This window comes from Spea bombifrons, chromosome 2 (genome assembly GCF_027358695.1).
Source record: "Spea bombifrons isolate aSpeBom1 chromosome 2, aSpeBom1.2.pri, whole genome shotgun sequence".
NCBI classification, from domain to species: Eukaryota; Metazoa; Chordata; class Amphibia; order Anura; family Pelobatidae; genus Spea; species Spea bombifrons.
Window position 1 is genome coordinate 57218378 of NC_071088.1, and position 14382 is coordinate 57232759.

At 40.4% G+C, this 14382-nt stretch overlaps 1 protein-coding gene across 1 annotated transcript in view; it reads left to right on the forward strand.

The window, feature by feature from the left end:
• The first annotated feature begins 261 nt into the window (after positions 1-261).
• Positions 262-14382, forward strand: part of STRIP1 (striatin interacting protein 1) — a 19033-nt gene continuing 4912 nt past the window's right edge. The window contains exons 1-15 of the mRNA XM_053454289.1: positions 262-415; positions 2119-2188; positions 3179-3253; positions 3438-3572; positions 3738-3858; positions 5413-5481; positions 5586-5692; positions 5881-6008; positions 6093-6275; positions 6462-6679; positions 7171-7236; positions 7913-7976; positions 8102-8173; positions 8262-8336; positions 10330-10427. Coding sequence (XP_053310264.1) covers positions 293-415; positions 2119-2188; positions 3179-3253; positions 3438-3572; positions 3738-3858; positions 5413-5481; positions 5586-5692; positions 5881-6008; positions 6093-6275; positions 6462-6679; positions 7171-7236; positions 7913-7976; positions 8102-8173; positions 8262-8336; positions 10330-10427 — 1604 coding nt within the window. The 5' untranslated portion in view covers positions 262-292. The remainder of the gene's footprint in view (positions 416-2118; positions 2189-3178; positions 3254-3437; positions 3573-3737; positions 3859-5412; positions 5482-5585; positions 5693-5880; positions 6009-6092; positions 6276-6461; positions 6680-7170; positions 7237-7912; positions 7977-8101; positions 8174-8261; positions 8337-10329; positions 10428-14382) is intronic.

Sequence of the window (14382 nt, forward strand, 5' to 3'; positions counted from 1 at the left end):
TCAATAGTACTTTGTTTTGTCTTAATACGTCAAAAGTATAATACGTCTATATAAACAACTAAACCTTACGAACTCACAGCAGTACTGTTTTATTTCGGGGAGTTATTTTGCACGACTTTTAACAAACTGCTCTTCGCTATATAAAAACATTGTAATACTTCATATATCTGTCTATTGCAAGAGCCATCCCTTCTTGAAGGAAGGCGGTGACACGGCGCTCGCGTTCCATTGCGGAAATGTCCAGCTCGAAGACCTCGCGAGAATTACGTCACGGAGGCGTCGCCGGTAGAAGATGGAGGCCTCTGGACTGACAGCCAACAACAAGATGAGAACAGGAATAGGTGCTTCTGTAGCTGGTAGTCCCCAGCCTGGCAAGGGGCGAGAATATAACCGTAACCAGCGCAAAGATTCCGAGGTTAGTGGCACGAGTAAATGTTATTTTAGCTTACCTTATTAAACGGGTATAGGTCTAAGGTAAGCTAAGTGTCTAAACATCTTTACGTACTCCGGTTCCTTACACCACACTAGCACTGTTACTCAATATTAAAACAATGCCGGAAAAGAGTGCTTAGTCTACACCTTAAGTAATGCTAAAAAAGGAGACCCAGACTTGGTACTGTATTCATCTAGTCCCTTTTCAATTCAATTGAATGGAATGTGGTGAAAAGGATACTCCAGCCATCATACACACTCTAATGGCTATGACTGTCTCATTTTATCTCTCTTGGAAATGCATAGAGGAAATCTGCAAAATCTTCCAAGGTGCATTTACCTGTTTGCCCACCCTCCCACCAGTACCTAAGCTTCCAGGAGATGTGTTGTTTGCCAAAGAGAATATGTGTTGTACTAACTGACAGCCAAATCCATCGCTGACTTGCGTGAGGATTCCAGAGGGTCCTCACGCAAGCCAAAGAATAAGCCAAAGAATGCATTCCACTCTTACGCTTTTCTTTTTTGACTGCTTAAATCATTTACCTTTATGAGAAGCAACAGTACTTGAAGCAGTAAGTGGCTGGCTGGCTCTGAGTATAGTGTGCATGTACTTTGGTAAGCGGATGTGTTCGGCAAACAAATGTCCTACAAGCTTGGGGTTGCATACTTGCTCTATATGTTGGCAAACGGAACAAACTGCTAATTTAAAGGAGACACTTGGTTATCCTATGTGTTTAGGTGTATGTGATGGCTGGTGGGTCACTTTTTAATGCATTTTAACTTTTAGCCTTTAGTAGAAGCTGAGTGCAGTTCTAGGTTCAGAGATGGAAACACCACCACTCCATGAAGATGAAATGATCAAAAAGTGTATCTTATATTTGGATACTTGATCCCATATTTAAAAATGGATGTAAGAAAAAATATATTCAGAAGTGTGTTTAAAAAAAAAGAAAAAAAAGATAAAAAAGTATACAATAAACATCATACGAGCCTCAAGGACCTACGTATATATTACGTACGTATTTTTTTTGATAATTTCGTCTTCATGGAGTGCCAGTGTTTCTATTTCTGTTCGTTTCATAGTTGGAGTGGGTGCTTCTTTCTGCTTGTTTATACTGTAGATTTAATTAAATCTCTAAAAGCCAGTAAGTCTTGCAAATGTAGACAAAAATATTAGAATTAAAACAAGTATTTTTGAAAATTGGGTTACTTAGCAAATTTATAAATGCACGAAAGCCGTGGCATACCGTTTTGGACTCCTGCAGGACCATTTTATTTAAAGTTACTCATCAAATGAGTGGGAACTTCTTTGGTGGCTATTCGCTGTAAGGTTCAGGCTTCTTTGCAAGAAGTAAATCCCTAGGCCCATCAGTGATATATATATATATAAATGTGTGTGTGTAATGCATCAACATCAATAATTTGGATTTAAAGAAACTAAACTAAGGAAGAACCTTGCAGAAAAAGCTTACAGTCTAGAAATAATTTGCGTTTTCCCTCTGGACATCTCAATGTAAAGCAAAATACTGCCTCTTCTGCGTATTTCAGTGCACAGCAAAAATGCTACATCTCTTCTTGGCAGTTATTTTGCCATAAAGTACCGTATGTCGCCTTCTACAGATTTGACAGCTGCAGTTGTTTGTTACTCTGTCATTGCTGGTTGTAATTATTATACTGTTATTCAAGGGTTACTCTGAGTCACCAGATCTTGAATTTGTATATGCTGATGCTGACAAGTGGGCCGCAGAGCTGTCAGGTAAGCAAATCATGCCTCACCTATAGGTTTCATTCTTATTTCCTATGTTGCATTTGTAAACAATAATATTTTACAAATAATTCTAGTCTAACTAGCTTGTTCTGTATTACTTAAAGATCTGTTTAACCTCAAGTAACCTGTTTAACCTCAAGTACTAGTTAAGTCAGTTATATTTTGCTGGACAGCATTCAATTGTTGAATAAAAATTTCAGGTCTATATGTTTAACAACAGAATGAGAGAAAAATTTTTTTTTGTTGTTGTGCACTTCTCAACGTGTCCTTTTACTTCTCGTTACTACGTTTAGGTGATCCATGAATTTATAGGCACTGTCATTCCGTACGCGGATCTATAGGAATTCCTATATTATTAAGAGGGTAACTGTACAACTGAAGTTAGATTTTTCCGCTTAACATTAAAATTATTACTAACTGCTGCTGAGAACTGCTGTCGATCGTAAATGTGTAATTTATACAGTAATTGTCACACAAATAATGTTTTTGTTTTCATTTAGATTTTCTGTTTGATGGATTATAAAGATTACCAGCCTTTCCATCGTATTTACTGTTGTAACAACGGCCAGACAGTGAATGTTGTTCCAAAATAAAAAAAAAAATGACCTGATCTCTCAGTTTGGGCCTTTAATGGGACATTAGATGTATCTGTCTCTTTTGTTTGTAAATGAGGGGGGGGTAATCATTTTTTTTTTCTTCTCAGTCTCTAGTAATTCTGTAAGGGCAGAAAAGTGGTAATGCACATAATTTTAGAGTAGAACTACCGCTGGTCTTGAATAGTTTCAACCAAACTATTGGATTACAAGACGAATGGGTACAGCAGAGGCATCGTTCTTAGTGTGTATGTTCCTGATTGTCTTTCCAATTAGAAAGGTAGACCCGTACTAATGTAATGGAGGAATATGATGCAGCTTGAGCATCAAGTCACAATGATGTCATGAACATTTAATTTCAGTATATTTGTATATCCTTACCTAGAACTGTACAGCTACACAGAAGGTCCAGAGTTCCAGCTAAACAGGAAATGCTTTGAAGAGGATTTCAAATTACATGGTATGAAACTCCCATTTCTTTAACTAGTCAATATAAAGTTTGGTTTATTTCTATGCACTCCATACAGTGAACAGGTAAATGAGTATGTAGACTGCAGCCAGAACAGAGAGAATCACAACATTCTGGAGATCTTCAGTACCTCAACCATTCTGGCTTTAATTTTCATGTTTTACGTTAATTTCAGTTCCCGATAAGAAATGGACAGAGCTTGATGTTTCTCAGCAGCAAGCTCACACCATGCATCTTCTGGATGCACTGGAGGTCACAGCTAGGGAAAAGAGACTCAAGATGGCACGAGCCATTCTGTACATAGCACAAGGTAAGCAGCTGAATCTGTGCCCTTGGCTATCTTGCTAGTAGATGAGCATGACTTAAAACACCCTGCTGTTTTATATCCTGTACCATCTAGCCTTATTTTTGCACATGCATTTTTTCATGTCTGGTAACATGCAACTAGCTCATATTCTCCATCTTTTTATTTTAGGCACTTTTGGGGAGTGTAACTCTGAAGCTGAAGTCCAAACTTGGATGCGACATAATATCTTCTTACTGCTAGAAGCTGGAGCATTTAATGCTTTGGTGGAACTTCTGAACATGGAAGTTGAGTGAGTAACAAAAAAAAATAAATAAATAATGGATAATTGGCTTTTTACTATGATTCTTGTGAGCTCTTTTACTTAATCAGGAAATATGTTCTGCTTTTGCATTCCTTAAGGAATTAAAAATTCATAGTTTAGTACAGGGCTTGACATTTTTTTAAATCTAGGAGCCAACTAAAAAAGTTAGGAGCCAGGACTTCTTTTTGCCCTACACTCACACTTTGCCCCAGCACTCACAGTCTTACACTTACCTTAGCCCGCACTTTGCCACAGCACTTTGCCCCAACACTTTGCCCACACTAAAAAGCACCATTAATTAATCCCATTAATTAACTCTGTCCTCAGTTTCCTATAGGCATCTTTGTCACTAAATAGCTTCCCATAGTCCCATGTTTAGTGACAAAATGCCTACGGGAAACTGGGGACAGAATTTGCTTTTGCCCCCAGTTTCCCATAGGCATCTTTGTCACTAAAAGTGGGACTATGGGAAGCTATTTAGTGACAAAGATGCCTATAGGAAATTGGGGACAGAGTTTGCCTTTGCCCCCAGTCTCCCATAGCCATCTTTGTCCCAGCTTCCCATTGCCAAGCATGCCCCCAGTTACTTCCACTTACCTGACGCCGATGTGCAGCGCTGGTGCCGCCCGCAAAAGTTATTGAGCGGCGCTGGCTGACTCACTTCTATTTCGAATCGACGGGGTGGCATTTTAAGAAGCCGTCCCCGTTGATCCGAAATAGAATTGAGTCAGCTGGCCACCGCGACTCAGTGACCTTCGTGGGCGGTGACAGCCCCGTTCAGCAAGGAGGGTGGGCAGAGCCGCCGGCAGCAGCGGGGTTGTCTGCATCGTACAGACCCCCCCTGCTGCCGGAAAGGAGGATCCAAGTCCCCTGCAACGCCGCGGGGGATCTGGATCCTAAACCCAATTATAGGTTTGGCTCACAAACACCTAGGCGCCAGGACAAAGGCGACCTGGCGCCTAGGATTTGTCGAGCCCTGGTTTAGTGTGTGGAGTAATTTTATAGAGCCTGGTAGATCTGGAACCCATCAGAGCCTTCTAGAGGTTAATACAATGAGGTAATGTACACATTATTAGGATCATATGGTTCATTTGAATATAAGACATTGCCCAGGACCAGTTCTAATGTGGGTATTTCCAACTGAAATGACAATCTTAGTGGCTGTCAAATTCTATGTGTCTTCATATTTTTGTATTCTACTACTTGTGCCTTCTAAGTGGTTGCTTTCTTAATGATTCTGGGAATTTATATTTCCATAAGGACTGCTATTGATTAAATGTGGTGGGCTGCATATTTAGATTCCCCAAAAACACATCTTCATCGTCATCAGTTTGCCTGCATGGTTTACATTTGTAAATTTGCTAAGCATATGCTAATACTAGACTCAAAAATGTTGTGGGCAACTAAATGAGGAAATGTATGTAACAACTCAAATGCTCTAGCAACCCCCACAAATTTCAGTATCTCTTTTGCATCCTAAGGCGTCTCACATTTACCTTTAAACTTTTTGTTCAGTAGATTAACTTGTGTTTTTATTTTTAGAAACAGTGCTGCTTGCAGCAACGCAGTGAGAAAGCCTGCCATCTCGTTAGCCGACAGCACTGACTTGCGGTAAGTGTAGACATCCACATGGACAAAGATGTTAATATGTAGACGTTTGTAATGTGCTGTTTTGCTGAATTTAATATTCTCCACACTATCATGTCATTGTTCAGGGTACTGTTGAACATTATGTATTTGATGGTGGACACCCTGCGTGAAGATGGTGAAAATGATAGTGCAGACTGGAAAGCCATGAGGGAAACCTTTCGTGCAGAGCTGGGTAATGGGTCCTTACACTCTGTAATACACACCCACATAAGCCAGAATGAGCGTGCATAACACATCAGTTTTTTATTAATTGGAATAACATTGACATTGTGTAAGCAAATCAATTAGAATACAGGTTTTGTGTAAAAAAAAAAAAAAAAAAAAAAAAAAAAAATTTAAAAGGTGTTATTTCTCTTATAGGTGCTCCTTTGTATAACAATGAGCCCTTTGCTGTAATGCTTTTTGGTATGGTCACAAAGTTCTGTAGTGGGCATGCTCCTCATTTCCCCATGAAGAAAGTACTACTGCTACTGTGGAAAACTGTGTTGGTGAGTGTGATTATTGTCATATGTGCCTTTTATTGCCTGTACGTTTCATTTAATTTCTTTGTCTGACATTCTTCATCCCTACAGTGCACCCTTGGCGGGTTTCAGGAACTGCAAGAGATGAAATCCCAAAAACGGGGGATTCTAGGTCTGCCTCCCCTTCCTGAAGACAGCATTAAAGTTATCCGGAATATGAGAGCTGCATCTCCTCCAGCATCAGCATCTGACCTCATTGAACAACAACAAAGGAGAGGTCGACGGGAGCATAAGGCAAGAAAAATACTGTTCATTTTGGAGTACCTTTTTAAGAAGGAGTGACCATGCTAAGAGGAGACGGATATTCTTTGGAGAGTGGCAGATCAGCAGAGATTTATAGGAATTTCCCTCTTTTGCACTGGAATGCTTAGATTAACTATTTGTACCTTTCTTTTTTTTTTTTTTTTTTTTTTTTTGCAGGCTCTCATTAAGCAGGATAACCTTGATGCTTTTAATGAAAGAGATCCTTACAAAGCAGATGATTCCCGTGATGAAGAGGAGGAGAATGATGAAGATAACAGCCTTGAGGGAGAGCCATTTCCATTGGAGCGGGAGGAAGTAATGCCTCCATCTGTAACTAACCCCTCCACTGACCGCCTGGCCTTCCCTAAGGGCTTGCCTTGGGCACCCAAAGTGAGGTGGGTTTCTTTCCAGTTCAGGGGTGAGCCTAGGGTTAGCGGTGCCTGGGTGTAGTATTCCTTTGGCGCCCTCACACAAACGCAAACACACTCTTAACATCATACGCTTATACATACATACCCACACAATATCTTCCTTCTCTCCCTCGCACCACTAACCCTAGACTCATCCTTGACGTGCAAACACCGTACAATAACATGCACATGCTAACACCATGCACAAATACATGCAGACTTTGCAGCCATACAGTTACACCACACACTTCACCTCTGCAGTCACCCCACCCTCCTCAGAGCCCTATTTTCTGCAGCTCGCACACTTTGTGCAAGTTTCGCACTGTTGCCAACCCTCCACTGATGGACACCCTTGTTATTGGGTTATAGCGTGCCCCTCTCCCACTTTGTGTGCGAATGTTAGTTGTTTTCATGAACATTTGCTTGTTGATTTTCTGAATTCTGCTCTATCTTCTCTTTGTTTCTATTCCCCATAGGGAGAAAGATATTGAGATATTCTTGGAATCTAGTCGTAGTAAATTCATTGGATACACGCTGGGAAAGTAAGTGTATGGCTATTACACGTTGGATAAAAGGGAAGTGGTTTTCCTTATGCAGTGTTCTTCTTGATTATAAGGCGACTCCCCGAAATTTGAATATTAATTTAGAGGAAAAAAGAAAAAGCCTGAATATAAGGCTATAGGAAAGTTTTACTAGTAAATATCTACTTTGAGGTCTGATTATAAGACTACCTCGAATATAAGATGAGGGGTATATTTCAGAGCATTTGCTTGTCTTGTATTCAAGCAAATATGGTAACTATGTTTTGCCATTCTGTAATGAACATTGTCAGTAAATATAAATCAGTTAGGTTCTTGTAGAACACAAAAAGGAAAACCCAAATCACACGTGTAAATTTAAAATAAACAAATGAATACTTCCCACAATAAGAGCAGCTACCAAACAACACTCTTCCTCAAAGAGACTTTGTCTCAGTCAGCAGTCTAAAGATAACAGTTTTGAAGTTTGATATTTGACGAGCCCGATTATCCAGTCCTTTTGTGAGTGGTACTTACACTGTATTTATTTTATTTTTTTTTGGACATATTACACTATTGGCGTTGTTTTTGTTTCTTCCCCTATGTATCTGCACTCCAATTTTTCTGGTCAGGTTCTGGTAGATACTGTGTATCTCTTCAGCCTGGTTTGTCGGATTCTCAGTGCTTCTTTCCTTTTTAGTGACACGGATACAGTAGTTGGCTTACCACGTCCAATACATGAGAGTATTCGTACCTTAAAACTGGTAAGTGTCTTTTTAGTGAGAGCAAGAATATGTGTGTAAGTCATATAATACTGTGTGTTGTATTTCCTTTCTGGGCATGTTAATACACATACCATTTTCTCTTTTCTTGTACCCCTCTATCATAGCACAAGTACACCTCTATAGCTGAGGTTCAAATTCGGCAGGAAGAAGAGTTTGTAAGGTGTCCTCTCTCTGGAGTATGTGAGACTTCTGAATGATTATTCTTGCTTTTGGTTGTAGTTCGAATTCTTTCTTTTTTTTAATTTTTCAACTTTCTGAATTCAGGGGGAAGAAGAAGTTGAGCAGGTTCCTTCAGAAATACTGTACCAAGGACTTCTTCCCAGTCTACCCCAGTATATGGTAAATGTCCAGTGCCTTCCTACTTCAGTTCATATGCCCCTAGCTAAAGTATAATATGTAACTTGTTTTACAACTTTCCCAAAAGAGGGGTTTAAGTTGCACTGTGTAATATTATGTGCTTTGGCTTGCCACATTGCTTGTTGACTTGTTTACTTGAAGCCTTTCATATAGGGCAGGGAACAACATACAGCAGCCTTTCACTTTAGTGCTCTTAAATTATGTCAGTCATTCTGGTTTGACATTTTATAAAATATAATAGTGTCTTTATTTTGTAAATCACTCTTCATTTGAAGGCTTGCCTCAATGTTCTTTGAAGTTTTTGTTAAAATCATTTTGTTTGTATTTATTGTATACTTGGTTACCATTATACAATGTCAATCTATATATATAAACCATTCGGTTTATTTTTCGTATACTGATAATGGTTAAATAATTGACATAGATGTCAATCATTTCAGTTACGGTTCATCTTCCTTCAACGTGAAAAAAACAGTGCCGTGAAAAAGTTTGTACTCCCTTCCAGACTTCTTACATTTTTAGATCATCAGATTAATTTTAATATTAGACAAATATTAACAGAGTAAACACAAAATGCAGTTTTTAAAATTCCCTCTTTGTTACTAAATTAAACAAATAGCCAAATTGAATTGATAGTTGGGTTTCATTTCAGTAGACCCACCCAGGCACAATTACTTTCAGCCCTGTTGAATCTAAATGTCAATTAAATAGAACCTGTCTTGCAAAGTAATGTAGGCTAAAAGGCCTCAAAAGTCAGCACATGACGCTGCGATCTAAAGAAATTCAAGAACATCTGAGAAACAAACTCATTGACAGTCATTTGTAAGAATCTGGGTCTCCAACAAACCATGTTGAGAGGCATTATCTACAAAACTTGGTGAACCTTCCCAGGAGTGGCTGACCTACCAATTTTTTTTCCAGGAGCGCATAGAGGACCAGGGGGTGTAAATAACTGTAGGCCTCGCTTGCCCAAGTTAAGGTCAATGTTCATGATTCCACAATAAAAAAATTTAAAAAAAACTGTACAAAAATGGCATCCATTGGAGAGTTGCTAGCCGAAATCTACTGCTGACCAAAAAGAACACAAAGGTTCTTCTCACATTTGCTATAATAAGAACATCATACGAACAGTCAAACACGGTGGTGGTAAACCGATGGTTTGGGGCTGCATTGCTGCTTCAGGACCTGGGTGACTTGCCATAATTGATAGAACCAGGAATTCTACTCTTTCAGAAAACGCTGAAGAAAAATCTCTAGCCCTTAGTTTGTGACCTAAAGCTCAGTTGGCTTATGCAGTAGGACAGTGATTGAAATCACACAATCAAGTCTATCTCTGAATGGCTCAAACAAAATTAAGGTTATAGAGTGGCTGCCGTGGAATGACTCTCCAGTGTGACTGAATTAAAACAATTTTGCCAATAACAGTAGGTCAGAATTCTGCCACAGCGATGTAAAAAAGCCTCATTGACAGTTATCACAAACGTTTGATTGCAGATTTTGCCGCCAAGGGTTACACAACTGTTATTAGTTAGTGTGGTAATTACTTTTTCACACGTGTGAAATAGATTTAGGTTACCTCTACCTTAAATGAAATTTTAATTTAAAAGCTCCTTTTGTGATTATTCAGTGTCTTTATCTTATATTCAAATTAAAGACATTATTAATGGATTATCTGAACTATCTAAATGTGACAAATAAGCAAGTATAAAAGAAATCTGGAAGGAGAAAATACCTTTTGACAGTACTTTATGAGTGTCCCATGTTAGGGTCAATACAAACATAAATGTTCATTTTGTATATACAATTACATGGTATTTGGTTTTTACATGTTTTATTTGTTTAACTTAACCTAAAAAACGTTTTTTTATACACATTCTCTACTCCCATAAGACATCTACTTGAAGGAATGACACACTATGTGATATATTTATAAAACTAAAGTAATTTAAAATGGTCTGCTTTTTACACATTTCAGATTGCGTTGCTAAAGATCCTTCTTGCTGCTGCCCCTACCTCGAAAGCCAAGACCGATTCTATTAATATTCTAGCGGATGTGCTACCTGAAGAGATGCCGTGAGTAATAGGCTATTTCTAGTGGGGATTGTGGGCAAATGTCAGAAGGGTTTGCTAAAAAAAAAATTAAGAATGATGATTTTAATTCATTGGCTTCACTATACAGGACATTCCAATCCCAAGTAGGCTCCTCCTGCAGCAAGAGCAGGTCATGTATGTTGCATAATTAAAGGTTCCATTGAACTGAGTTGACAATGCATCTCCCCTGCATACTTTTTGCCAACTTTCCTGTTAGTGCCAACACCTGCCACACTAACCTCAAACTTTTCCCCAACACTATTAAATTATACATAGTGGACATAAAACATAAGGTTTCCCTAAACACTTCCCTTCTTAGCACACATTTCAAACTCGAAACAGTAGTTGAGAAGAGAAAAGACCTCGCAAATAACACGGTTGTAACATAGCCTTTATTAATCAATCATACTCTACTCCTGCCTACAACATTGGTTCATTTCTTTGCCCCTTATCTTACCCACAAAAAGGAGGGGTTGTTGGTGTCAAGGCACATTTCAGACACACTGTACGTTCACACATGTTTTACCTCTACCACAAATGTAAAGGCTGTTTTCAACCTGTATTTCGGGAGTGGTCTCAGGGAGTATTTATACCCTCTTCAGGACCCCTCTCCTTCAGGGTGTTCCATTAGCACTTTAACCCACCCTCCCTAGTTCACTCTTTCCACATCCCTCAGTCTCTTTTTTTTTTTTCTATCCCTCTTCCTTCTAGAAGTAGGCCCTATCCTACCAACAAAAGGGAGCCATTTTTGGGGTCTAGGCACATTTAAGCCCAGTGGAAGTTCACCCATGTTTTACCCCTATTACAAACATATGGATACATCATTCAAACATTGTGTGGGTTGGAAAACGTATGTGGACCCCTAGGTTAATCACTTCAACAAAAGCTAATTGGAGTCAGGAGTAAGCAAACCTGAAGTCTAATCAATAGTTGGCACCGGTTTGACAGAGTTTTTGAGCTGCTTTGACTTGTAAATGAACACTCAAACATTTTCTGTTTGCTGTTCTCAAGAAGCATCTGCTGTGACCCATGCCTCACAAAAAAGAAATCTCAGAAGACCTACAATCATGAAATGTTGATTTGCATAAAGCTAGAAAGGGTTACAAAGTAATCTCAAAGAAATATTCATCAGTCCACAGTTAGACAATTTGTTTAGAAATGAGTACAATTTAGTACTGTGGCTACTATCCCTAGTGGGCATTCTAAACCTGTTATAGATGGTGTGGGTTAACCTCAAGAGAGGCATCCTAAGAATATGGCTGAGCTTAAGCAGTCCTTTAAGGAAGAATAGTCTAAACAGGGGCATACCTAGAGTATTTGACACCTGAGGTGGATCCTGGATGTGGCACCCCCCCCACACACACACACACACTTTAAAAGTGCATAGCTTCTATCGTTATATACTTAGGCACGCACTGACAGTGGTACAGCATAACACCCATCTCTATATACTGAGGCCCACATTGATGGTGGTACAGCATGACCCCTATAACTACCGTATTTGCTCGATTATAAGACGACCCCCCAAATTCAAAATATTAATTTAATATAAGACTGCCCTATAGGAAAAAAGTTTTACTAGTAAATATTGATTCATGTAAACTAATTTTCATATTTAATAAAAGCTATGATTGGCCAACCTGCCCCCCCAGTTATGCACATCTGCCCCCAGGCTTGCCACTCTGCCCCAGAAATGCCTTATACCCCCCTATTTGCCACTCTGCCCCATGATGTGCCTTTTAACCCTCTATATGCCACTCTGCCTCCAGAAATGTCTTATACCCTCCTATATGCCACTGTGCCCCATGATATGCCTTTTAACCCCCTATATGCCCCTCTGGCATATAGGGGATTAAAAGGCATATCATGGGGCTGAGTGGCATATAGGGGGTTAAAATGCATTTCTGGAGGTATATATATATAATCTGCTAACAGCAATCACACGCCTATCAAGCCAAGGCAAGCCAGTACATGCTGGAACCTGGGGATGATAGTAGTGTGATTACAGCCTCCCTATGCCATGCTACCACCACCACCCCCCTTACACATCCATGCTATCACACACACACACACACACACACACACACACTCATTCACAAACATTGAAATACTCATTCATTCCATTAATCACACATACTTCACACATTAATCACAAAAACCCTCCCCCACCCCCTTACCTGAACTGCAGATCTCTCACTCGAAGACTTCTGCAGTGGCCCGGCTGTGCGAGCAACTTCTCTGGCCCCGCCCCCAGAGGAAGGAGGGGGGAGGTAGAGTTATGTGAGGCCTGTGCTAGCCTCCTGTTCTCCTGCTACTACCGTGTTTCCCCGATAGTAAGACACCCCCGATTGTAAGACGTATCGGGGGTTTCAGAGGGGTCGGCTAATATAAGCCGTACCCCGAAAGTAAGACATATGTCTTACTTTCGGGGAAACACGGGGGATTTGCCGGGTCCGCCACTCTAAGGGGCCGGGAAGTCCCCACCAAGGCCGGCCTTACGTGTCTGCGGCCGCACAGGATTTAAATTAAAACATCGGGGTTTTTTTTTAACTTTATTTAACATCCTCCATGTTAAATAAAGTTTTTTTAACTTTATTTAACATGGAGGATGTTAAATAAAGTTGAAAAAAACCCCCGATGTTTTTATTTAAACCCTGTGCGGCCGCAGACCCCTAAGGCCGGCCCCTTAGAGCAGGGCCGACCTTTGGGGTGTGCGACCGCACAGGGCGCCACACTCCAGGGGGTGCCAACCTGCGGCACCCGGCACCCCTCCAGAGACGGACAGTAATGTCCGCCGCTGGAGGAGCAGGCTCGCAAGGGAGCGGTATCGGAGGTCTTTAACAGACCTCCGGCTCCCTTGAGTGATTTTAAGCCGGGTTCAACCCGGCTTAAAATCACTCAAGGGAGCCGGAGGTCTGTTAATGACCTCCGATACCGCTCCCTTGTGATCTGCGCGGCAACAGCTGTTGTGCGCCGGGGTTTCTTGTCAGATCCCGGCGCACAACACTGAAGCCGCGCCCACCGCAGTCCGTGCCCTCTGACCCGGAAGGAGACAAGAACTGAAGAAGAGGAGCGAAGAGGAGGAAAAGAAGCTGAAAGAAGAAAGGAAAGGTAGGAAAGCATTAAGTGAGAGTGGATTGGTGTATATGTGTGTGTGGATTGGTGTATGTGTGTGTGGATTGGTGTATATGTGTGTGGATTGGTGTATATGTGTGTGGATTGGTATATGTGTGTGGATTGGTATATGTGTGTGGATTAGTGTATATGTGTGTGGATTTGTGTATACGTGTGGATTGGTGTATATGTGTGTGGATTGGTATACGTGTGGATTGGTAGGTGTGTTGATTGGTAAGTGTGTGAGAGTGATGGGTGTTATGCTGTACCATTTCCAATGTCTTTTTCATGATCTAATTATGCTCTAAAAGTACATCATAACTCCCATCACTCTCAATTTTTTCCCAATATAAGACATACCCCGAAAGTAAGACATAGTGGGGCTTTTAGGGATAAAAAGAAAGTAAGACACTGTCTTACTTTCGGGGAAACACGGTAATAGCAGAGACGCTGCTCGCGACCAAAGCCTGGTAAGCAGCCTGGCCCCAGCAGAATGAGGTCTGATTATAAGACGGCCTCGATTATAAGACGAGGGGTATTTTTCAGAGCATTTGCTCTGGAAAAAACCTTGTCTTATAATCGAGCAAATACGGTATATACTGAGGCAGACATTGACAATAATGCAGCATAACCCCTATCAATATATACTAAGCCAAACATTAATGTGGTGTAGGCCTACCACTTCAGTGTCTGGGCCAAAACCTATAATTCAGCATTCACTTGGCTGAAACTGAAAATGACCCCTCCACACACACACACAACTTTAAACAAAAAAAAAAAAAAACTTATTAAAAGTAAGTAACACGCCAACATTGGACAGAAA